This window comes from Sminthopsis crassicaudata, chromosome 2 (assembly GCF_048593235.1).
Source record: "Sminthopsis crassicaudata isolate SCR6 chromosome 2, ASM4859323v1, whole genome shotgun sequence".
Lineage (NCBI taxonomy): Eukaryota > Metazoa > Chordata > Mammalia > Dasyuromorphia > Dasyuridae > Sminthopsis > Sminthopsis crassicaudata.
In genome coordinates, this window is record NC_133618.1 from 443,052,317 (window position 1) to 443,078,751 (window position 26,435).

The window sequence follows — 26,435 nt, forward strand, 5'->3', positions numbered from 1 at the left end:
GACTGCTTCCTGAGGGACATTCTCTTTTCTCTCAGTTATTATAAGATTACTATCTCCTGAGAGTAATTTCTGGACACTCAGTTTCCTCTTTGGTATCATTTTCCACTCTGTCCCTTAAGCATCATACTCTTGACTTTCTTGTCTTTACATTTTTTTTCCTCTATTAGTTTGCAAATTCCTTGGGGACTGTCTTATCTGTTTGTTTGTTATTGTTGTTTGTCTCTTTGGGTTTTTGTTGTTGTTGTTGTTTGTTTGGTTTTTGTATCAAACAACACTTAGCACAGTGCCAGATGGAAACAGGGTAAGCACTTAATATATGTTGATTGATTGTTTTTTCTTAGAGATTCCATTGGCTCCTACAGTTTTAATTATTATCTCCTTGCAGATGACTTTCAAATCTATATACCTTAATCTCCCTGATGAGCTCCAGACTTTCACTACTATACTCTTGTTCAAAATATGCACACAAATGTAAAACAAAATGTAAAAAAAATGTAAAATGTTTTTTATTTATTTTATTTGAAGAAACAGAAGAAGCAAAAAGAAAAAAAAAACAGAAAAACAAATACAAAATAAAATGAAACAAAACAAAAGAGAACATTATCATGTGCCCAGCAAATCATCAGGAAGGATTCAAAATATATAACAACAAATACCAATTTAATAAAGTACATATGGTATATAGTGGCTCAGTGGATAGAGTACCAGTCCTGAAGTCAAGTCAACCTGAGTTCAAATCTGATCTCAGACACTTAACACTTCCTAGATGTGTGACCCTGGGGCAAGTCACTTAACCCCAATTGCCTCAGCAAAAAGGAAAAAAAAAAAAAAAGGAAGGAAAAAAGTATATATTTTAGTAGAAGAAAGTCTGTTCATGAGTGTACATCTTTTCTTTTCTTCCTTGTACATAGTTCTTTTGTTCTCTGCTGTGCATTATTCTTTTCCCCCCTCATTCATAACCCTACCCTACCCCCAAGCAGCATGTAGTTAACAAAGGATATATTTATATATACATATGTAGATATATACATACACAAACACATATTTTCTTTTCATACCTCTCACCACCCTATTTCTACTTTCCCCTCATGTTCTATCACTCCAAGACAATTTTCTAAGGATTGCTTTTTGCATTATTGTTCAAGGTTCTCTTTTTAGTCACAACTTTCTGGAAGTCCATTTATTCCTATATTTTCTCTTCTTGATCTCTTCTCCAGATATGTTGTTTTTTCTTATGAGATGTTTCACATTCTGTTTTGTTTTCTCATTCTTTATAATATGATTTGTTATTTCTTGGTCTTTCAAAACTTCACTGGCTTCCTCTTGCCTGTTTCTAATTTTCAAAGAGTTAATTTCATTTTTAAGACTCTGTACCTCCTTTTCTAATTGGTTAACTTTTTTTCATAATTTTCTTGTTTTTCTTGGATAGTTTTAATTTTTTTTCTTTAGTTTTTCCCCATCTCATTTGATTTTTGAATTCTTTTTTGAGTGCTTCTATAAATTCTCTCTGGGCAGGGAGCCATTTCATGTTACTCTTTGGAGCAGAAGCTTTTTATACTAAAGCATCCTGCTCTAAAAATGAATCCAGGCTTTCCCTGTCCCCATACTATGTTTCAGTGGTGGGGTTCTTTCTTCTTTACTGCTTCATTTTTTTTAATAAGAGGTATTAGTGTAAGTACCTATTGTGGTGCTTATACTAATTGTGAGGTGGGAGGATAGTGCCTCAAACCTCCCTTCAACTCTCCACTCTGAGCAGGAACCCCAAACTCTACCCTCCTGCAAGTGCCCACAGCCAGCAGTGCCCCTGCTCCCCTGCTTCTGCACTCACTGGTGCGAGTTCCTTCTTGCCCAGGGCCCAGTCTCAGCAGCACAGCTGGGCCTGGCATTCCCAATAAGCAAAGGTTCATTCACTCTTCCCTGACTCAAACATCCACATAAATAGTCCTGGAGGTGAAAGTCTCTTTTTCCTGCTGGGGCTCCAGTCACAACCAGCTAGCCCTTGAGGGGTCCCCACTTGATGTTTCTGTACTAGCCTGGAAGTATTTGCACTTCAGACAGGTTAATCCCAGTCTGGGGGGTCTTTCTTCAGATCTTGTAGATGATATCAGGAGGACCCCCATTCTGCCCCAAGTCTTCTTGGTTTTTTACCAGCCTATGTTGGCCCTGAGGTGCAAATTTGTTCTATTTGTGGGAGAAATCTGGAGAGCTTGAAATTTGCCCACCTACTCCCCCATCTTCCCAGGATCCTCTTCATAAAAGGGTAATCTCAAACTCAACATGTCCAAAACAAAATGTATATTTTGCCCCTAAGGTAAATTCTTACTCTGTTTCCCTCTTTCCATTTATATGGCAACCACCCTAATTCTGATCTTTGAAATCTCCTACCTGGACTGTCCCAGCAAGCTCCTACTTGATTTTCTGATTTCCAGTGTCTCCCCTCTTCAATCTACCCCCTACATGACTGCCAAATAATCTTTCTATACTTCTTCCTAGAACCCTCAAATCAATATTTTGCCTGTAGGATAATAGAATCCTCCACTTCATATGTAGAGCCCTTCATTTTTTTAATTTCAGTTGCTTCCATGTCTTTGCACAGGGTGTCTGTCATGTTTACAGTGGTCTCCCTTCTCACCTCCATTTATTAGAATCCCTAGTAGCCTCAAAGATTTTCTTATCTGTAACTTCTTTTATAAGAAGACTTGCAAAGGTAAAAGGATCCACAAGTGCAAAAATGTTTGTAGCATCCTTTTTTTGTAGTGGCAAGGTACTGGAAACTGAGTGAATGCTCATCAGTTAGGGAATGGCTGAATAAGTTATGATATATGAATATTATGGAATATTATTATGCTATAAGAAACAATAGCAGGATGATTTTGAAAGGCTTGGAGAGACTTACATGAAAATGAAAAATCAAAAAAATCAACCAACCAAATGAACTGATGCTAAGTGAAGTGAACAGAACTGAGAGAACATTGTACACAGGAGCAATAAGATTATGTGATGATTAACCCTTGTGGACATGACTCTTTTCAACAATGAGGTGAATCAGGCCAGTTCCAATGATAGAGAGAGAGCTATGGGGACTGAATGTGGATCATAGGCTAGTATTTTCACTTTTTTGTCATTATTTGTATACATTTTATTTTTTTCTCATTTTTCCCCTTTTGATCTGATTTTTCTTGTGCAGCATAATACTTGTAGAAAGATATATAGAAGAATTGTACATGTTTAACATATATTGGATTACTTGATGTGTAGGGGAGATGGAGAAAGGGAGAGAAAAAATTGCAACATAAGGTTTTGTAAAGGTGAATGCTGAAAATCTATGCATGTGTTTTGAAAATAAAAAGCTTTAAAAAAAGAACCCTTGCTTAGCCCCCAACTTACTGGTTTTCTCTCTCTCCTGAAATAATCATAATCATGTTTGTACTTGTGTATATATCTTTGTATCCATCCCTTCCCCAGAATGCACTTCCTGAAGGCAAAGTTTTTAATCTATTCTTTTGTGTCCCTAATGCTTGTACAATGTTTGGAGTTTAGTAAGCACTTTAATTAATACCTATTGGATTAGAAGCCTCTAGTTATTCTGAAAAGGTTGACTCCTTTTTTCCCCACTCATGCTGATTTCTCAGGGCCAGGAGTTATTCCTGCTTCTTGTCCTACTGCATCCAGAGCCACCACCAATCATCTTGAAGGAGTGAGGCTGATGACTTTGCACATCTCTTCCTCACTTGAATACAATTTACCTGCAAGTCAAGATATCACCCTTCTGATTTCATTGGTCCTCTTCCAGAATGAAAGACAAACAACAACAGACTTACAAAACCTTCTTTAATATGCCTTACATGGCCCTTCCCCCAGCTAGAAGGAGAAGGGTAGAATAAATTCACACATCATTAAATCATTAAACAGCCTAGCTAGACTTGCTAAATTTACCAAAGAGAAAAACCATCTCAGTATGAAATAGAAAAATAAAGCAACTTGGATTTGGGAGAAAGAAAATTAAAAAAAAAATCAACCAACCAAATTTATTGAATGGTGTGGATGAAGAGCATTTGGGAATATATGTAGGTAGATTCATTAAATGAGAAAATTTCTGGGGAAATAACAAGATAATGGCACCCAGCATTCAGATCAAATGACTAGCAGAGGTTTGGGCTTAATGCTATTATTAAACCATATGCCTGAAAAACATTCCTACACAAAAAGTAGTGTATCTGTGTCTTGGATTACACAAGAAACTTGACTGACACAGTTCGACTTCAGAGACAAGTCACATTCCATAATCTAGTGTCAGTTTATCTGAATTAAAGATTCCTAAGGGAACCTTTAACAACTTACCATTCTTGAGTTCTGGGGGTTCCCTTCCTTATTTTCTTTTGGTTCTATGGGTAGAAGACTTCCTTAGTTACAAAGAAAGCATCCAAGGGATCTGTCCCCAGAGCTGGCATGATAAGCTATACTATAGGATCTTTTAGGAAATTCAGGGTGTAGACTGAGGGTTCATGTTAATTGTAGGAACATTGATATGGTGCTGGAAGAAGTCTTAGAGCTCATCTAATCTAACCAATTTTGCAGTGAGGAAACTGAAGCCCAAAGGATGTCAACATCACACAGAAAGCAAGAACCACGGCCACATTTCCCCTAATCCCAAATCCAGCGTTCTGGATACAGGGGTAGCAGGAAACTTGGCAGAGGAGATGATATTTGAGCTGGACCTTGAAGAACAAATAGGCAGAAGTGGTAGGGGAAGATATTCTAGAAGAAGAGAAGAGTGTGATGAGTTTTAAATTCATTTCTAGCAAGTGAGTTAGAAAAAGAGACCTTTAAGGGACAACATAGTCTAGTTGGGCTATATTATTCAAAATGTCTGTACAAAAACTGTTAAGAATCTACCAAAGGCGATGTTTGGCACTGGGCAATAAGAGACAGAAAAGATACTGACTGTCCTCTCCTGAAGTTTATAGTCTAATAGGGGCTGAGGAAGATGACATGTATACAAATAACTACACTAGGGAGAGTAGGATGAGGGCAAGGGAGAGGTGGGTTAAGAAAGGCAGCATGAAGAAGGTGTTTAGCCTTCAAAAACTAATAGGATCTGTGAGCAAAAATGGTAGGGCATGACATTTTGAGAGAAAAGGGGGAATGGACTGAATACCTGGCAGAAAAGAGCAGGAGGCATGGGATTTCAGGATAGTATGTGGTCCATGCTGACCAGGATTTCAGTTTGTTTTCTGGTAGTGATGAGGTATAACCAAATGGTATCTAAATAAAATTAGGATTAATTGAGGTCTAGTGGCAGGTTTGGGGTACAGGGAGTCAAACAGAACTCCCCTGCAACCCCTTTGGATTCAGCGCAAGGATACAAAGTTAAATAAGGTCTAGCGGCGGCAAGAGTCCCCTGTAAATGAATTTACAGACCCGGAAACCTAGATTGTTTCAACTCTCTGCCAAGAGATGATTCCAGCTTGGCTCTTTTATCTGCTTGAAGGGGCATATGAGGGGAGTTCCAGGTTGATTCCTCGAGGGCCAGAACCCCACCAGGTGGGGGGTTGGGCTACCTGAGCAGATAGTGGGGGCTAAAAACCCAAGCCAGCTCAGATCCGGTGGGGGCTGGGTACAGCCCAAACTGGCTCAGATCCGGACCTTTCCCTTTGGAATACAAAAGGGTGGTTTTGACTAGATCTTGTAAATCTAAAGGTGTATATTTTCTCCTTTTTTTTGACCTACAGAGTCAATATCTTCAATCACAGGATATGCATGTATAAAATCACTTATATCCTGTCCTTCTCTCTTAGCTTTAATCAATGCTTTTTCTAATTTTGTCATAGGCTTAGGCTGCTTCACAGGCAATTCTGTTTGTGTTTCTGCCTCTTCCCCTCCTCCTTCTTCCTCCACCCCTGAAGGTGAAGTTGATGTGGGCATGTCAATAATCTGCTCTTTAGGTGAGGTTGAAGCTTCTTCAAGAGAATCAGAGTCATCACACCCTAATTCCTCATTTAAATCCTCTTGCCCTTGGGCAAGATCTTGATCTTTCTTTTTTTCCTCACACTTCCTCCTCTGTTCATTTTTAAAACTTTTCCTTCTCCTACAATTTGCTTGATAGTTTAAGGCTAATTGAACTATATTGAAGATATAAAATACCTCTGCAGAAACTGAGCGAGGCCCATTTTTTGAATGAAATTCTTTCATTTCAAGTCCCACTAGCTTGCAGTTATCTACATTTAGTTTTTCTTCCTCAAAGAACCAAGGGAACATACGTCTTAATGCACCCAAGAGTTTAGCAATCTGTACCCAGGTTACAAGTAAACTCTGCTTCTCAATTATCTTAATTATACTCTCTATGGCACCACTCCTGGGTGGGGCTGGGGCTGAGGCTAGGGCTGAGTCGGCTGAGGTGGAGGGAATGTCTTTAGCTAACATCTGCCCCATTTCAGCTATAAGAGATTGCTGGTTTAGCCCTTAACAAGGTAAGTTCCTTATTTGTCTATTAGAACACTCCAGTGACCAGGAGGACTTCAGTGGAGGTTTGGGTGCCAAATTGCAAAGGTCCTGGCTAGCTCCTCTGAAGGGCTCAGAATAAGTCCTTGTCAGGATAAGCAAAAGTCCTTGCCCACGCTGTGGGTGCCAAATTGTAAAGTTCTGATAATCTCTCAGTTGTAATCCTTCTCTGGGAGGAGGTTTCTTTTCTCTGTGAATCTTTTTCTCTGTCCTCTTCATTTGCGAATCCACAGGATGTCTTCTCCTTGATCCAATCCAGAACTGAATTTCCAGACTCTAACTTCTTCTTTTATTCTCCCAGAGAATGGGTATGGAATAACTCAGGGGCTTGTGGGAGAAGTACTTCAACCAATGAACTCGCTCCTCTTAAACATGTAAACTCCTCCCCAGAAGTTCAAAGGGGTAAAACTCCCCTTAAAGGCTAGAACTAGAGAATTGTTAAGTACCGACTTAGCATTTAGTAAGAACCTAATATCTCATTATCTCATTAGCACTTAGTAAGAACCTAACAGTATTCCATGTGGTCACCCTTTCCCCATTCAAAAAAAATTTTTTTTCCATCCTTTCATTAAAAACTTTCCTCTTTCCTTCTTGCAACATAACTTAAACAATCTTCCACAACTTTCTTAGAGGTTCCACTGCTAAAACAGCAGAAAGCAGTGGAGGGATGGATGAGTAGAATATTTGCCTTTGAAGACAAAGAATCCATTTCTCCCTCTCCCACCTCTTCCTTCCTATTCCCAAATACCTTTCCAATACCTTCTCAATCCTTAATGCAAACCTGCATTCCTCTTTCCTTTTTCCTTCAAAACCTATAAGATTCACACTATATAGTGAATAACTCAAAATTCCACAAAACTCATACATGTCTAGCAGGGATGGATTTAAAGTATAACTCAGGTTAACAAATAACAATCAGTCCCAGAGTTTGAAAGAGAAAAGAAACGGCTTTTAAGAATGGACTTGCCAGAGAGTTGGTGGGTGGAGAGGGATTGGAATTCAGCTAATCTATTCAGAGTACAGGTTTTGAAACGGAGGCACTTTTCTCAAACCCAATGTGTCTCTGCATCTTAAAAGAGAATCTTTAGGCATGGAGGAGGGAAGCTGACCCATCTTTGCCACAAACCCGAAAATTTTCCATTTCTATAGCTCAACCTGATCAGATTCAACAAATGCTCCCCTGTCTCTGTACAGGAAAACTATTTGTCCAAAAACAGGAATTTGTTTGCACCTGGTGTCACGAGCCAAACTTGCAATTCAAGGCCACTATTTCCCAGGTTTTTTTTAATTGCCCCCCACCATAGAATGGTGCTATGTTGGGCTTGCTTCAATGAAAAACTTGTGAGAGAGCCACTGAATAGGGCAGGGTAATGAGAGGTGTATTCTCCATTTGGTGGCTCCTTGCCTAACTCTAGACAGCATTCATATTCTCTATAGGCCCTGGATTCCTGAGATAGCAGGGACCAGGTATAGAACAGAGAACAAATCTAGAGAGAGCTTGAGAAAAAGACAACAGAAAAAACAGACTTCTTTCCTAAAGGTTTAATTTGCCTTGATTCAGAATTTTATTCCCCAGCCATCATTCTAAAGATTTCTTTTTTTTTTCCAGTCTGGCCAGGACTAGCTTAGAATCTTTTAATTTTTGACAAGGGCATAGAATGCCAATTGAGAAAAATAGGAGAGTGAGAGAGAGACATAGCTGAGTTCCAGGAGATAGTTAGGCTATTTATCTCTCCAGGAGCAGGTGGCAAAATACCATTTTAAAAGTTAAAGGAAAGCTTGAAAAGATTGAGTCCCTATTCTCCCCACTGTACCCCAGGAAGGGGACAGGATTTAAAAGGCAGGCTGCTAAGCCATATGGGAGAGGTCTGATAAAGGCCTTGAATTCTGTAATCCCCACTCCATGGGGGAGGGGGAAAAGGCCAGAGCAAGGGTGGGAGAGAAGGAGATGCCATCTTACCCGGTGCGTTGCTTCCCAAATAGCAAGGGCTTCTCTGCTGATTTCATGTCAGGTTTGGGGTACAGGGAGTCAAACAGAACTCCCCTGCAACCCCTTTGTATTCGGCGCAAGGATACAAAGTTAAGTGAGTTCTAGTGGCAGCATGAGAGTCCCCTGTAAATGAATTTACAGACCCGAAAACCTAGATTGATAAAAGAGGTTTATTGTAGGGTTTGGAAGCAAGGTTAAAGTCTGGTTAGTAAAAGGTATTAGAGAAAGAAATACACCAAAAGCGGCAGGACAGAGTCTGTGATGCAAAGCATGGTGTTCACATGTTTCAACTCTCTGCCAAGAGATGATTCCAGCTTGGCACTTTTATCTTCTTGAAGGGGCATATGGGGGGAGTTCCAGGTTGATTCCTCGAGGGTCAGAACCCCACCAGGTGGGGGTTGGGCTACCTGAGCAGATAGTGGGGGCTGAAAACCCAAGCCAGCTTAGATCTGGTGGGGGCTGGGTACAACCCAAATTGGCTCAGATCCGGATCTTTCCCTTTGGAATACAAAAAGGGTAGTTTTGACCAGATCTTGTAAATCAAAGGTCAGTCCCAAAGGAAGTTGGAGATCAGAATAAGGAATCTTAAAGGGGGCCACAGCCCCCATCAGTAGGAAGCCTTAAGGTAAGACTATCTTTTGAATCCTTGCAAGGCTTGGCTTTCCATTTCCTGGTTAGAGAATTAGGGCTGAATTATATTGACCTGAAAAGATGGTAAAATGAGAAGCCCTAGAGACAGGTTCGAGTCTTGGCTCAGTCATGCTTAGTGAGGTAATATTGAGAGATCTCTGAACCTGAAGTCAGGAAGACTCCTCTTCCTGAGTTGGATTCTGGACACTTATTGGCTCTGTGAACCTGGGCAAATCATTTAATTCTGTTTGCCTCAGTTTCTTCATCTGTAAATGATCTGGAAAAGGAAATGGCAAATCATATCAGTATCTCTGCCAAGAAAACCCTAGATGGGGTCATGACTGATAACAACTAAGCAATAATTACAATCTGTAGAGGAGACTGCAGAATATACACAATCTATAGATAAACTTTTTACACTCAGTGCACATGCACATGTGTATACACACACATACACACATTCATTCACACAAACAAACCTATCTCTGAATTTTATCTTTCATCATCTTATTGATGCTCTTTTTTGATTCCAGGAAGAAAAAAAAAAAAAAAAAGGTTAGGTTTGAGTCCTGATTCAGTCATTCAAGTTCATCTTAAGAGAAATCACTTCATTTTTGGGGGCCTTACTTCCAAAATAAAAATAGTGAACTGAATGGTCTCTAAGATCCCTTATGACCTTGCTATTTGAAAGTCAATAGAAACACTTAGAGACTGTCAAATGCTTATGAGGAAACTGAGTCCCTGAGAAGGAGTGATTTGCCTAGAGTCACACAGTAGTAAGTACTTGATAAGTCATTATTGAGTTAGGTCATAGAGAAAGAATTTGTACTCATATCTTGTTTTTAGTCCAGTGTCCTTTCAACTCTACCTCCCAGGGTCCTATTTTAATGTAATCTTAAGGAACATATTTGTTATGAAAACAGTTCCAGAGACCCAAAAGTCAGGTTGTCTTTCTACAGCATAAGTAGAATCATAAGCCCTTGGGGCTAGAAGGTTCCCTAAGCCTTGTGAAGGCCAATCATTGCCCTTTTTCTCTCTTTGTTGCTCCTAAAGGAAATGTGTTCTATCCTGTCCATAAATACCACTTCTCCAGAAAGTGCTTCATCCAGCATTTCCTCCACGATTATTTTGCATATTCATGTGCTTTCTCTTCCTTCTCCATCAGCCACTGGGAGAAGAGGGTGATGCAAACCCTTGACTGCTGGGGTTGGGGGAAGGGGAATGGCTGCTACACTGCTGATGTAGGAGATTTAAGTCAATGGCTGGTAATGATTGAAGGAGGCTAGACTGGGGAAATGTATCCTTGAGTGGTCAGGAGGTTTTGTCTTCTCATTTAAGATGAGGGTTGTAATTTCCTTCCCCTCTTGCAATCAGTTTCCTGTAACATAGACTCTGTCATTATGACAATGATCACCTGCCGACAATGGAAGGATAATCATTGATTTAAAAAATATCTAAAAATCATCCTTTAAACTATGCTGTGTTCATACCATGGACTTAGAGACAGCTACCATTAAAAAGACTGTTGTAAGACTGGAAATCAGACCTAGGTGCTTGTCCCAGCTCTCCCACAAGATGTTTAATGAATTAGGTGACCTCTGACTGGAGTTATTTCTTCTGTTCTGCAACTTAACTTTCTTTGTGAAATTGGGCAGTTCTCTCAAACTGTTTCCTCACCTGTCACTTGATGACATTGGACTAATTGAGGGTCCCTCCTTGCCACAAACCTATGCTTTTTTCATCCATAGCAGTATGTTCCTGTGACTTCTCTCTGGACTTTAGGTCTCTTACAAACCAGATGAATGGGGTATATTTGATGATCTCCTGACACCCATATAGTTCTGATGGCAGTTTGTTGATTCTGTGATTATATACCTCAGTTTCCTCGAAGAAACAATCATGCCAGAGAGAATCCTAGCCCCAGACAGGAAAAGAATATCTCTGAAATTTGGACTGCACTATAAGCAATTGTAGCAGACAATGTCAGAAAATGATCCCAGGTCCTGATTCAAAAGACTGAGCTGTTTGGGGAATGCAGCCATAATTACTGGGTCAGGGACATCAATCTAAACATTCCAATCTCAAGATCAGGGGATTTAGATCTAGGAGGGACTTAAAAAGACTATTTAGTCCAGTTTTTCCAACTTATAGATGAAGAAATTGAGATCAGAAAGTTTAATTTGCCTGATATCCTATTGATAGGAAGTAGCAGAGCTGAAATTCAAACCCAGATTTTCTGATTCCTGATCCAGTATTTGTCCCATTATACCACATTTACAAAACATGCTCAATTTTGTAGGCTTCCTGAAGAGCATGATGACCATGGAATGTTGTGTTTATTTAGCAGGAATGTTTAACCTTTTTTGTGTCATCAACCCCTCTGGTGACCTGGTGTAGCCTATAGATCCATTTTCAGAATGATATTCTGTTATGCATTCACAATCGAAGAAAATGCTCTTTTTTCAGTTAGAATTTAATAAAACTAAAGATTCATTTTTTTCCCATTTAAGTCCATGCCTTTCCCCTCCAAAATATATCTAAAGGACCCAGGTTAAGAACTTGTGGTTTAGGAGAACCTAATGATCTCATGTACATTATGACACATTCAATTATTTCCTTTTTTCCCCAAATTTCCTTTTACTTTAAGCAGTTTCCACATTTATTCTTTGTTTATTCTCCCATTTTTTTTTTTTTTTGCTGAGGCATTTGGGGTTAAGTGACTTGCCTAGAGTCACACAGCTAGGAAGTGTTTAGTGTCTGAGATCAGATTTGAACTCAGGTCCTCCTGACTTCAGGGCTAGTGCTCTATCCACCTAGCTGCCCCCAACCCCTTCTTTTAAAAAGAATGCTGAAAAGAAAAAAAAACAGATCAATTAAACCAGTCAACACATCAACTATGTAATAGTGTATGAAATATTAATACAAGCTAACAATAGTGCTTTTAGGTTTGCAAAAGGCTTTATGTAGGTTATTTCATTTAATCACATTTCTATAACCATTGACCTCCATTTCTTCAATAAAAGAATTATATTTTCCTATTCTTCTCTGGGACAAGTCTTGGTCACTATAGTTACACAAAACTAAATTTCATTTTATGATTTTTTTTCTGATTGAATTATTTTAATCAATATTTATATTGTTTTCCTGGTTCTATTATTTCACTCTGTATCAGTTTATATGTCTTCCTCTTTTCTTCTGAATTTCTATTTATTAATGGCATTTCTTCTCTTCTAATTAGATTTTGGTTCCCAATTATTCCATTTGTCAATAGACTTAAAAACATGAACATTTCTGTTCAAACATAGAGTTCTTACAAATGAGAAGGAACCCAAGGAATTATGTAGTATAACTAACTTTCTCTAAGCACAATTGTATATGTAATGACAAATGGCCACTGCAATTCCTAGTCACACCTATAGAAGAAATAATGATACCATATAATAATATTATGCTTTTGGTTAAATTTTGAGATCTTAAACCATCCCTAAGGTTGTTGGTGCAGACTCTAAGGGTGCCATCTTAGGCTATTTCAAGAAGGCTTTATCATCAAAAATTAGATTTTCATGAAACAGAAAGACTGATCTATTTCACTTACTCAGAATCTTCAAAGTCTACATTAGAGGATAAAATACAAAATTCTGAGCCTGGGATTTTAAATCCTTCCCATTCTGTCACTTTAGCCTTCATCACTCTCCCTTCTATATACTCTAAATTTCAACAAGCTGTTTCCTGGTTTTGGTTCTCCCTCTCTAACTTTGGTAATTTGAGTCATGTAACCTCCATGCCTGGACCATATTCCTTCTATTTTCCTAATTAGTAGGATTCTTTCTATTCAACTTACAATTCAAGTACCATCACCTCTATTAAACATTCCTGCTTCCATCCCTGCATCTTTCAACCTTAACATCCACATCTGAGAATGAGCTTTATTTCAGGACTCTGCCTGAATCTCTCCCTTTACCTTAATTTCATTCATATCTGTATATGTGCCTTACTCTGTGCTTTTCATCTCTGTATCTCCAGTGTTTAACTTGTATTTAGTAGGCACTTAATCAGAGTTCGTATTACAATACTAAGTGTGTTCATGTATTGAATTCATCTATCCCATACTAAGTACTATCTTATGGAAAGGACAGCGTCCTACTTATTTTTGTCTTGCCTGTGGTCCAACTTCCCAGCATCCTTTAGATGCTCAGTTCACTGTATTTCTTTGGTAATAATTAATTGAATGTCTAAATGGTCATTTACATCCTGCTTAGCACTCTTTTTTGCTAACCTCGGCCTCCTTAGCAAGAAGGTCATATGTTTTCTTAGCTTACTGCTAACAATGGCATTTTCATATAGTAGACCTGCACAGGTTTGTTCTAGTAAACTAAGTAATTTTATTCAGATTCTCTTGGATTTAGTTTTTTTTAATGTAAACATGCCCAGCCATAAATATCATTACTCATATTAAAGAATCCTGGTGAAATTGGGATTTGGAGTTTCTATATACTTTTCATCCATCTGAATAAAAGATGTGGCATTAATGTAAATCCTTATACCAGCTTGGCCCCTGGCTAGAAATTCTGACTCTTATTTATTCTATTGCTTTAGGACAGTTTTATTTGCTACTCTCAGTTCATCTTTGGGGGGAGATAAGAAATATAGGCCAGACTCCCAGTTTAAGCGTCTGGGCTAAATTGTTTGTCCCCCTGGCCTGGCTTAGAGGGCAATCTTTCCTATGAAAAAAGCACTTAGGAGTGCTTTAAATGCATACTTAAATATGTGATTTGCATCAAGTTCATATGTACAGACCACACTGATTGGAGTTACCCCAGATCAGAGCTCAGATTTGATGAGCTCCAAGTTCCCATCTAGTTCTGAGATACAATGATTCTGTGACTTTCCCATTTTTTGCTTTGTCCTCTTATATTTCCTTCTTGTATTCTTGCCTGTGCCACTCATCAGCAATCTCCAATTTCAGACCAAAGAAGAATTCCAATTATTAGCCACCCCTGTACATGTGCACGCATGCAGAGCCTCCTCAGTTTTCTCATGTAAAATGGGAGTAATAACACTGGTAATACCTACCTGTTGTCTAGATTAAATATATGAAATCAGTCAACAAATATTTATAAAATGCACTGAACCTAGTCATCAATATACAGACTTTGGAGGGCTACATTAGTGCCGACTATTATTTTTCTCCTCTCCCCTTCCTCTTACATACAAACACATACACAGCTGTATATACATCTCTTTGTCCTGAAGTCGCTCATGCAGAAGAGACAGGCAAATTCTTGTTCAGTGTCTCTTGAAAGAGTTTTCACTATTCTAGTGAATGGAATAGAGTTAATAACTATATTCTTTTTTCCCCTTAATCCAAGGTTATTATAATAAAGGAATAACTAGGGCATGGTAATAAGAGCTTTGCCAAAAGATGGTATATTCTAAAAAGTGCTGACATTTATATTCCTTCAGCAACCAAGAAACAATAAATTGTAACAAGTTAACAATGATGATTTGTTTTTAAAAATAGGGAGTTAGCCTTTGGTGGCTAAGGTGGGCTCCTCTTTTGTGTCTAATACAACACTCTAGGAACATATTTCCTTCTACTTACCCTACCTCCCCCAAGCATAAAATTCATTGTTATAGCTCTGTTGAGGGAAAGGTTAGAAAGGGTTGATCCAACAGTTAGCAAATTGAAAAGAAATATAGTAGCTATTTCTTCACAGCCAGATTTCTTCCAGTGTCTAATATAGGGATAAATAGATAGATAGATAGATAGACAGACAGACAGACAAATAGGCAGAGGGGGTGAGAGAAGGAAGAAGAGAAAGATAGGAAAGGTTGAATAGATGGATGGATAGATAGATAGAAAAGTAGATCCTACATGATAAAGCTGGGTCTATATTTAGAAGGCTTAAGTTCAAATCCAACTGTGTTAACTCAGTACACCTGTGATCTTTGGGCATTATTGTCTCCTCATTTGTAAAATAAAGGGAGCAATCAGTAAGCATTTATTAAGCACCTACTATGTATCAGGCACTAGGATAGACATTGAGGATACAAATACAAAGAATGAAATAATCCTTATATTCTACACTTTTATCATCAGATGGGAAAAATAACAACTACATATATAAGTATATGCATCATAAAGCTAATCAGTATAAATGTGTTTTGTTCTTCATTCCTGAAAAGGACTAATAACATCAAAAAGATCATGTCTTGACTTTCAAGTGAATTGAATTTAAGACAGGACTGTTCAAAGACATCAGGCTCACTCTCTCCTCCAAAGCCATCTGGATGGCTTTGATATAAATCTAGATATAGATCTAAAGATGGCTCTAGGTGCAGCTGGAGACCTTGGGCTTTTTTTTTTATTATGTCTTTTTATTTACCAAATATATGCATGGGTAATTTTACAGCACTGACAATTGCCAAACCTTTTGTTCCAATTTTTCCCTTCCTTTCCCCCACCCCCTCCCTCAGATAGCAGGTTGACCAATACATGTTAAATATGTTAAAGTATAAATAAAAATATATATATATATATGCATATATATATACATACATATATATATATATATATATATATATATATACATGCCCAAACAGTAGTTATTTTGTTGTACAAAAAGAATCAGACTTTGAAACAGTATACAATTAACCTGTGAAGGAAATCAAACATGCAGGCGGACAAAAATAGAGGGATTGGGAATTCTATGTAGTGGTTCATAGTCATCTCCCGGAGTTCTTTCTCTGGGTGTAGCTGATTCAGTTCATTACTGCTTTAATGGAACTGATTTGGTTCATCTCATTGTTGAAGAGGGCCACGTCCATCAGAATTGATCATCATACAGTATTATTGTTGAAGTATATAACTGGTCCTGCTCATTTCACTCAGCATCAGTTCATGTAAGTCTCTCCAGGCCTTTCTGAAATCATCCTGTTAGACCTTGGGCTTTTTAAACTAAGTCTCAGTTTGTCAGAGGCCATACCCATTTGGAAATTAAGGTTAAATAAAAAGAGGGAGAGGAAATGGGCTTTTTTGCTAATTAAAAAAAAAAAAATCAATCTAAAAGAAGAAAACCCTCAGGATTTCTGGCCAGAACAGAAACAATTGGCTACAAAGTAGTTGAATACAAAGTAATTTGGGAAGGATGGCTATAACATTTGAAATGATCAGGAAAGGCTTCATTTAAAATGTAGTACCTAAGCTGTATGTTAAAAAGAGACAGGAGGCGTACATTCCAGATATGGAAGATGGCCAGAGAAAAAGGACAGAAAGAGGAAATAAGTGCTATATATGATGTACAGAAGAGAAGACCAGTTTGAGTGGATCACATAGTACAGGGGAAATGCACAGGAAACCTCACCTGGCCCAGACATGGAAAGGATTGACAGATTGATAGCTCTTTCTCGATTCTGTCTAGGAAGACAGGTTGGGGCCAAATTGTACATGGCTTTTCAAGGGAAGTGAAATCTCCTAGCATTATGTTCCTGAGTGTGATCCAAACCAGATTAAAATATAATTGAAAAATATTTAATAAAATAAATAAAAATATAATAAAACACAGATATTAGTAGATGGTTTTCTAGAGAAGTTTGTGCCTGCAGGGATTCTTATGTAAACTTTAGTGACCCTATTACTATTTAAATTTGATACTATTTTAGAGGTACCTTAGAAGAAATCATTAGATTTAGATGAAGGGAATCACATGTTCAGATCTACATTCAAGGAAAATCACTTAGGCAGGAGTGAGCTTGATGGACTTGAGAAGTGAGAGACAAAGTAGGAAGACTAATCAGGAGGCTGTTGCAATAACCTCAACAAGAGATAATGAGGACTGAAGTAAAGAGGAAGCAGCAACAGGAATGAATAGAAGGAAGGGGTTGAATGTAAGAGATATTACGAAGCAGGAAACAACAAAAATTTGACAAGTACAGGCTATGCAAGATGAGGGAGAATTAAGAGAACAGAATGAGGCTGACATATGAACCTGGGAAATTTGAAGCATTTCCTTATTTCCCATGTTTATCCACATCACCTCTACCATTTATCATTTTTCTTTTCTGTCATGTTAGCTATTCTATCAGGTGTGAACTGGTACATTTAACAAAAATAGAGTTGTTTTAGATGACAGTTTAAAGGGAAAAATAATGAATTCTGTTTAAGATATGTTGAGTTTAAAATGTCTCTAGGATATTCATTTTGAAATATCCAGTAAGCATATGATGATGTCAGACAAACTCAGGGAGAAACTGAGTCTGAATATATAAACTTGAACATCAGCTGCATAAAAATAATTTTAAAATTTTATTACCTATTTATTTTTAGCATTTATCTTTTTTAAAATTTTGAGTTCCAAATTCTCTTCCTCCAAGCTCCTCCTACAATTATTGAGAAGGCAAACAACATGACATCAGTTATACATGTAAAATCATATAAAACATATTTTCATCTTAGTCATGTTGCAAAAAAAGTGAAAAATATTCTTCAATTGGCACATTTAAAGTTCTCTTTCTGGGAATAGATAGCATTTTTAATCACATCCTTTGGAATTATTTTGAATTATATTGATCAGAGTAAGTAAGTCCTTCATAATTGATCATCATTATAGTCACCATTATAACCATTTTCCGTCATCCTAATTTATATCTTGCCACTGGACCTAGATGACTCCAGAGGAGATATGAAGCTGCTGCAATTCTCCCTTACTTAAATCCAATTCACTTATATATCATGCCATCACCTCCTTGATGTCATGGTCCTATTTGAGAATGAAGGACAAACAATGACAACTACTACTGTACACAGTGATTTCAGGTTCTTCTCACTTCACTCTGCATCAATTCATATAGAGCTTTTCAAAGTGTTTTCTGAAACCTTTCCCCTTGTCACTTTTATTACACAGATTGATGATGCTATCACCATTATATACCACAACTTATTTAATTATTCCCCAGTTGATGGGTATCCTTTAATTTCTAATTTTTGCCACCACAAATTGAGATGCTATAAATATTTTTGTATAATTACTTTTCCTTTTTCTTTGATCTCTTTGTGACACAGACCTATTAATGATATTGCTCAGTCAAAATATACATATAGTTTTATATCCTTTTGGACCTACTTCTAAATTGTTTCCCAGAATAATTGGACCAGATTATAACTCCACCTAGAGTACATTAATGTCCCCATTTTTCCATATCCTTTATAGTTTTTGTAATTTTTCTTTTCCTGTCAATCTGATAGATTGTGAAGTGGTACTTCAGAGTTGATTTAATTTATCTTTATTATTATTAGTGACTTAGCTCATTTTTTATTTGACTACTGATAATTTGATTTCTTCTTCTGAAAATTGCCTATCATTGAGATGATTATTAAAACCATGGGACATGATGAGATCTAGAAGCCTAGAGCAGAACTTGGGGGGATATTGAGAGTTCAGGAACATGACATGGAGGATGAGCCAAAAAAGGATGTATAGAAGGAGTGGTTGGACAAGTCAAAAGGGAACCAAATAATTCTAGTTTCACAGAGAGCGTATCCAAGAAGGCTAAGTGATCAGCAGAATTAAATGCAGCAACAATGTCAAGAAATATTAGGATTGAAAAAAGACTATAAGATTTAGAAATTAAGAGTTCCTTAATAAGACTATCCTTTCAGATATCATCCCTATTATATGCAACTGAAGATATATAACTACAAGTATAGTTGGAGCTTTTCCAGTCTTCTTACATTTCATCCCACCTCCACCCTCAACCCCCCTCCACACATATTGTTAATGAGATCCAGTGACTCTGTTCTCCTCGCTATTCCATCCATCTCTCCTCTCCGGGCATTTCTCTAGCTATCCTCCATACCTTGAATGTTCTCCTTTTCAAATATTACCTTCTGATTTCCCTGGCTTTTTATTAAAGTCTTAACCAAAATCCATGTTTTTACGGGAAGCATTTCCCAACCCTTCTCTCTGACAATAATTTTCTATTTATCTTGTACATAGCTTGTTTGTTCACATTTGCTTGCTTGTTGTTTTCCTTATTAGATTGATTGAAAGCTCTCTGAGGGCAGGGGCTGCCTTTTGTCTTTTTTTTTGTGTCTTAGCACTTAGCTAATTATATCTTAATAAATGTTTATTGATTGATATTGAGTGATTAAAGAGATCATCAACAAGATGTTCTTCCAGCCCCTATACTATTGCTCTTTTTTTTTCTTTTCTTTCCTCTTTGCAGTCCAAAGTTGTGATCTCTTCACTGTAGGAAGCTCCCAGGGTAGCACAGGTAATACTTGACCAGGTTTTCCCGACTTCATTGTGAGACTTCCATCTACTCCATCACAACTGCTTCTCTTGAGCCTATTATCAATATTAAATTAGTTATATTGTATCCATAAGGAAATAGGAAAGTCTGGCTTGGTGAAATTTGGCAGGTATCTTGGGGCCCTTATGATTTCTGAATTCTATTCCTGATGAGGCAGTCCTGAAAATAGCAGCAATAATGATAACAGGCATGATGATAACAATCCCAATAACACAAATAAACTAGCAACAAAAGCATTTGGGAAAATAGAAAGCCATAGCTTAGTCACAGGAATGTACCTTCAGAAACATCTAAGCGTTCACGCTTTACTCTAATGTGAAAATGTTCACATTTTCTTTATTTTTTTGTGTTTGGTTGTTAGGAGACCAAATAATAAACACTATAGTTTCTTCTATCCAGTGAAAGGATTTCCCCCCCCCCTTGCCCGGAGCCTTCTTTTAGAAAATTGGTGTCTGAGACTGTTATAGCAACAAAAGGTTATAACCATGTGACTCTATAGCAACTGGTTGAAATTGTGAAAAATTAATTCCAGCACGTTGCTCCGTGGAAACAAAACAACCGGTCTGATCAAGGTCGTCCTATTCTTCACCCTCTAAATTCCTCCTCTCAGTGCCACCATTTAACTGACAAAATGGGCCAGTCATATCAGGAGCACCAAATACAGCCTAAAAAATAGACCATGGTGATTATTAACTATTTCAAATGATGGTCTGCTTTGAAATCAGGTTTCCAGAGGCCTGTCTCAGAAGGTTGCAAGCCACAAATGATGACAGGGTTAAAGAGAAGTGTTTTCATCTTCTCAATTCTCTCTGGTGTCCTCAATCCATGCAATTTTGGGGTTCCTCATTATTTTTCTGTGGATACTTGCCAGGATGCAGTCATCTGAATGGAGGAAGGCTCATCAAGACTTTCAGTGATGGAGGATCTTTGTGTAGAAGCCATGAGGGAATACCTCTGAGTTCTCAGCTTTGCTGCTGTAACAAAATTTTCTTCCTTTCTGCTTAAAAACAAAAATTCATTTATGTACCTTATTACCTTTGGGAAGCTAAAGCCATTACCCCCATCCCTTTCCTTGACCTCTCTCTTTTCTCTCTTCACTCCTCTGCACCCTTATCCGGCTAACTTCATAAAGCCAGGGACTTAAATTTTTTAAAGACTGTTTCTGACAAAGCTGGGAATTAGATTTGGTGGAGCCCTTCATAAAAAATTGAAGGCTTGCTATATTAACATACATTGATTTATTCATGGTGTTTCATTACAAATAAGTGAGGATCCTGTAATATCAGGAAAGGTTAGGGGCGCAGGAGAGCCCGGTATATTATATTGACAGCTCAGTTGAAATTGAGCCGCTTTTGGATTGAATTTGGAACATAGGGAAGGAATTGGCTAGTAAATAAGTCATGAGTTTTACCTCCAAGTGTCTGTATATCAGCACACTTGCCACTACTACATGAAGTAGAATTCAGACAGAATTTCAAGCGGGTGTTTGAAATGGTCCTGCTTTCCATTAAAGGTGTATGTTACCTGTGCCAGTAAAAATAACCTCTTCTATTAATAATAATAACTGACATTTATGTAGCACATTACAGTTTGCAAAGCAATTTATGTCAGTTGTCTCTCTGAAGCTTCAAAATAACCCCAGGAAGTTTTTGTTGGTTTTTGTCCTTTGTTCTTGAAGAGGACCATGACATCAGGGAGGTGATATTGGGACTTGCAAGTGATTGTATTTAAGTGAGGGAGGTTGTGCAAGGTCACCTGCCTCACTTTCCCTTTTGGATCTATACCAAGCCACTTATAGATCAGGATGACTGGAGATGCCCCTAGATTCAGAGGAAGGCCTTCCCAGGTCTCAGTTTGTCAGAGACAAAACTCAAACAGTGATTAAGGCTAGGTAAAAATAAAACAAAGAACGATCTATTTTGCCTAGTCAAAAATATTAAATAAAAAAAAATCATCTGAGGGGGGAAGATCCTCAGTATTTCTGACCAAGAAACAATTGCTATCTATACTCCCTCTGAGCCATCAGAGTCCAAACAATGATCAAATGAGGCTTGGACTCAGCAGATAGTTTTGATGATTTGCAAATGAAGAAAGTACAGAACTAATAAGAAGTTAAATGATTTTCCCTGGGTCCTACAGTTAGTAAATTGTCAGAATCAAGATGTGAATCCCAGGGATCTCAAGTCTAAGTCTATCATTCTAACAATAACAATGTAATTCTATCATAGCTCTATTCCTTCCTGTATGGTAAAAAATCAGGAACTTTTTTTTTTTTTTTTTACATATTATAAAGACATAAAAAAACAAAGAGAATGAAGAAATCCATTGTGTTTTATATCTCACTGTGTAAAATACAAAGTTCAGTGGCCCTTGTTTAGCAGCAAAGTTGCAATGTCCAGCCAGCTGTGAGGAAAGCCTGGTATGATCAGAAACATAAAGTTATTCTCGAGTTAGGACCTATGCTTTCTTTTCCTGGACAGAATTAACGAGAGCTCGTGATGGGAGTCGGGTCAATTTCTTTCCATTTCTAACTCACTCCTAAATTTTGGCTATTTCCTTTAAATAAAGATGCGAGTATCAGTATAGTACAGTGTAATGAACCATAGGTTTGATTCAGGAGATCTGGATTTGATGGCAGAAGTTCAGATTTAGAATATCAGATCTGCTAATAACAACTAAAATGAATTGTTACCTGCTTGAAGACTCTGATTTTTCACCTGTAAACTGAATGATGTGAACTAGACGAAACCTAAGGTGCATCCCCTGCCCCATCCCTAAAATCATATCATTCTATAAACCATTCCTGTTATTAAGATACAAAAATCATTCTGTGATACATCTGTGTATGTGTCTTGTCTGCTAGTGTAATGATATTGTCTCTGGTCTAGGAATCTAAAGGTCACATTTGCATTTGTAATCACAGTCCTGTCACAATTTGATAAACTGGAGGAAAGTTGGTGTTTTTTTTTTCCCTTAGATTGCCATAATCTGGAATTCATCACTGAATAGCCAACCAATAGGTGATGAGTTTTTAGGGATCCAAAGCTTTTTCCCCAAATAAAGGCCCAACTTTTCAATAGCAATATTTTTCTATGATGCTTTGGATTATAAATTTTACAAATATGGTGTTTCTAGTTATTAATCACAACCATCTCTAAAACATTAAGGTGACTGTCAACCAAAGGATAATGTAGAAAAGCCCATTATGCTTTACTTATGAAGAAAAGCATAGAACAAATTGGGTAAAAAAAGTCATTTAGAGAGATGTATGACCAGAAAAGAAGGTGGACCTCTACTGTGGAAAGATCAACCAACAAATAGTTTGTGTGCTCATTTGGCATTTATATAACATCGAGACCTAAAAGAAGGCCACCAGGATTTTGAGTGGATCCCCATGAAGGATTTAAAGGAAGGCATGAACAAAGGGTTACTCAGATTTAGAGGGCAGGAATGACTCGTGATTTACAGTACTAGCAGGAATACCCTTAAAACCAGGAGTTTCAAAATTCACTCAAATCTTGTTAGGACTGGAATAAGAAGAAAAGTATCTTATGGATCCAAACAAACAAAAGCAACTTCTTTATTGTAGACAATAAACAACTTGTTTTTTTCAAACCAAAAGGTGATTTTTGAAGTCAAATTTCTCATTCTCTGTTCTGGCTACTGCATTCTTATTTTTCAGGTCCATAATAAAAAGTGATTTCATCCTCTCAAGTCACACACACACACACACACACAAGCATGAACACTATTAAAACACAAAGATTTCATAATTATACAATGTTTTATGGCTCCAAAGCACTTTTTCCACACTTTGCCTCATTTAATCCTAACAACAGCCTGGAATGACCCTGAGAGGGAGAAGTATTTTTACCCATCCTTGATAGATAAGGATGTATCTAAGAGAGATGTCCAGTTATCATACCTAATTCATTCAAGTTCATTATCCTTTCAAGGGAGGTTTTTAGCTGTTACCTTTAGGAAAATAATGCTTGTGCTCAAAAGTGGGGACCTGGAATAGTCTGAGACATCAGTACTTAAGATGTAAATGAATGGAAGTTCCGTTCTAAAATTCTAAATTCTGAAGAGCCCATTGTTTTGTGTTAAACAAGACTACAAACATAAACACCACAAAAGATGCCTCTGGAGGATTTGTCACATATAATTTCTCTCTTCTTTCTGGGGCTTAGGGGGTGGAGAAGGCTTAACTTGGTTTAAACAAATAGTATCTATTTCAACGTGCTCCAAAATCTTTTCCCAGGCTCAAGTAGAAGTAGCAAGGTTTTCTAAAACTTAGAAATGAAAGAGGGCCTTAGAATTGGAACTGCTGTCAAATTCACAGGACTAACTCATGTCCCCAAAACACTGGGTTTATCATATAAAAAGTAATACCACAAATCAGTAGCAGAATCAGTATTTTAGCCTTACTGATTTCTAAATCCAAATCTGATGCTCTTTTTACATCAACATGCTTCTGATTTAGGAAAACCTTGAGAAATGAAAGGTCATTAATGAGAAGAAAGCAGGAGTATGTTTAAGTACATGAATAATAACACCTATATTTCTATGGTGCCCTGAGATTTTCAGTGGGGCAGCTAGGTATTGCAGTAGCTAGTGACATGTCTAGAGTCAGGAAGACTCATCTTTCTGAATTCAAGTCTTAGGCGGTTATTAGCTATGTGACAAATGACTTTATCTTCTTTGAGTCAGTTTCTTCTAGAGAAGAAAATAACAAACTACTCTAGTATCTTTACCTAGTAAAACTCCAAATAGGGGTCCTAAGGAATCAGACATGACTAAAACAATTTAATAATACTCCCCTTCTTATCCTAACTCCTAAGGATTCAAAGTCATTGAACTTTCACAGATTAGCTTAGCTGGATATGAGTGAAATGACTGAAGAACAGCAGTGAGGTTTTCAAAGCTGTTGCCATACAAAAACCTTACAGGATATGTTGTGCAAGTTTACTGTCTCCATTTTACATTTAAGGAAATTGAGTCTTACATAAATCAAATGACTTTCCACAATCATATCATATAAATGCCAGCATTAGAACCCAGACTTCCATCTCTGTTTCCACTATACCAATTTGCCTCTTTGGCAATTGATGGTTGACCAATAGTAAGTAATTGACAGTTAATTCTTAAACATATATTAAACACCTTCTATATACTAGCCACTGTGTGCTAAGTGGTTGGGAGATAAAGTCATTGGATAGCCTCCTGCTCTCAAGACTGATGATGGAGACAAGGTACAAACTATGTATGAATAACATATATAAGATTACTTGAAAATAATGACAGAGGGAGAAGATCCAAGAAAAGACTGAACCTATTATTCTATTGTGATACATAAATTTCAAATATGGAAATTCCTTCTACTAATGCAGGTCAGAACCACAACTAATATATATACAGTTTCTCATGTGCCTCTCCTCTGCTTTGCCAGAAGCTGAAAGTAATCTCTAGTTCTTCTTTTGCAGATAAACTACAAGGCTGTGGGCTCCCTTGATCCCAATGCTGACCTTTCCAGTCAGAGAGGGAAAGTCTTCAAGCTTCGGAATGAAACCCATCACCTCTTTGTGGGCCTGTATCCTGGCACAACCTATTCATTCACCATCAAGGCCAGCACATCAAAGGGCTTTGGGCCTCCCATTACTACACGCATTGCAACCAAAATATCAGGTATTTATTGGGAAAAGAAGCATCAGAATTGCCGTGGATAAGAAAAAGGACAGCACCACATTGTGACTGAGACACTTCCTCCCTTCTATGCACTAGGAGATTTTTTTTTTAACTAAACCCAATATATGAAAATTCTGATCTTGGAGAAAAACAACCACTAACATTTACTTTTCCTATATGTTTGCCATAGGACATCTTTAGATAGCAGCTTTCTGGCTTCATTGAAAGCATAATATTTGGCTGTATGTCTTGGAGGTTCATTCATAGAATGCTACATTTGGAGTTAGAATCCCTCTTTGACTTTGAGTATATCCCTTAACTGTTTGAGCCTCAGTTTCCTCATCTATAAAGTGAGGAAGGAGAAATTAGAAGAGATTATTCCTGAGATGCCATCCAGCTCTAGGTCTATGAATTTAGCATGATGACATTCGGGAATCATAATATCAATAGCTTACATTTATACAGTCTGTGGATCATTATACATACATACATATATATGTATATAAAGTCTCATTTGGTCCTCATAATAATCTTTGTGAAATGGCGCTATTGTTCTCCCCATTTTATAGATGAGGATACAGAGACTCAACAAGGTTACCTGATTTGTCCAGAATCAAACCTGATTCCATAAATATCCATAAATATCCTTTATCTTTCAAGGTGCCTTTACGTCCCTCTGTTTATTACTCTAGTATTCCATTTGCTGGCAGGAGGGAACCTCGATGGATTTGAAGTCAGGGGATTGAAATTCAAATACTCAATCTTATCTGTGTGACCTTGTTTCTAGGGTTATGTCTTAGACTATAGTAGCCAATTTTGAACGTCCCTTCCAACTCTGAATCCTATAGATTTTAATTTATATATAGCTCTTCAGAAACTTCTCTATTGAGTTATTCCCTTTATGAAATATAAAAATCCTGTGCATACATGCCCCTTTGGGTTCAGTGTTCACAGGGAAGCAGCAAAACAAATTTACAGGAAAAATCAGTGAAGTTAGGGACATGAAGGCTTCAGTTTCCTGAGTGTTGAACTGTTATTTCTACAGATTAGCAACCACCATGCTAAGGAGGCCAAGGTCTGGGTTTGGCCAATTAACCTTTGCTTTCATTTGGTAGGCTTTCCAGTCTATGCCTTTGTACAAGAGACTAGGAGAGAAATTTAGATGAAAACATAGCTCAAATTGCTTGTTTTCTTGGAAGTGAGTCAGGAATAGCATCTTCTTATATAATAGATAATTATATACCCAGGACACTATCTCTGGGAGAAGGCTAAACAAAAAATTTCAGAGACCACCCACCTATCTTTGTCCAGAACTGAA

At 37.5% G+C, this 26,435-nt stretch overlaps 1 protein-coding gene across 10 annotated transcripts in view; it reads left to right on the forward strand.

The window, feature by feature from the left end:
- Positions 1-26,435, forward strand: part of PTPRT (protein tyrosine phosphatase receptor type T) — a 1,285,960-nt gene that overhangs the window by 1,005,921 nt on the left and 253,604 nt on the right. For all 10 annotated transcript variants that reach the window (XM_074292616.1, XM_074292619.1, XM_074292617.1 and 7 more), the window contains one exon: positions 24,916-25,117. In XM_074292616.1, coding sequence (XP_074148717.1) covers positions 24,916-25,117 — 202 coding nt within the window. The remainder of the gene's footprint in view (positions 1-24,915; positions 25,118-26,435) is intronic.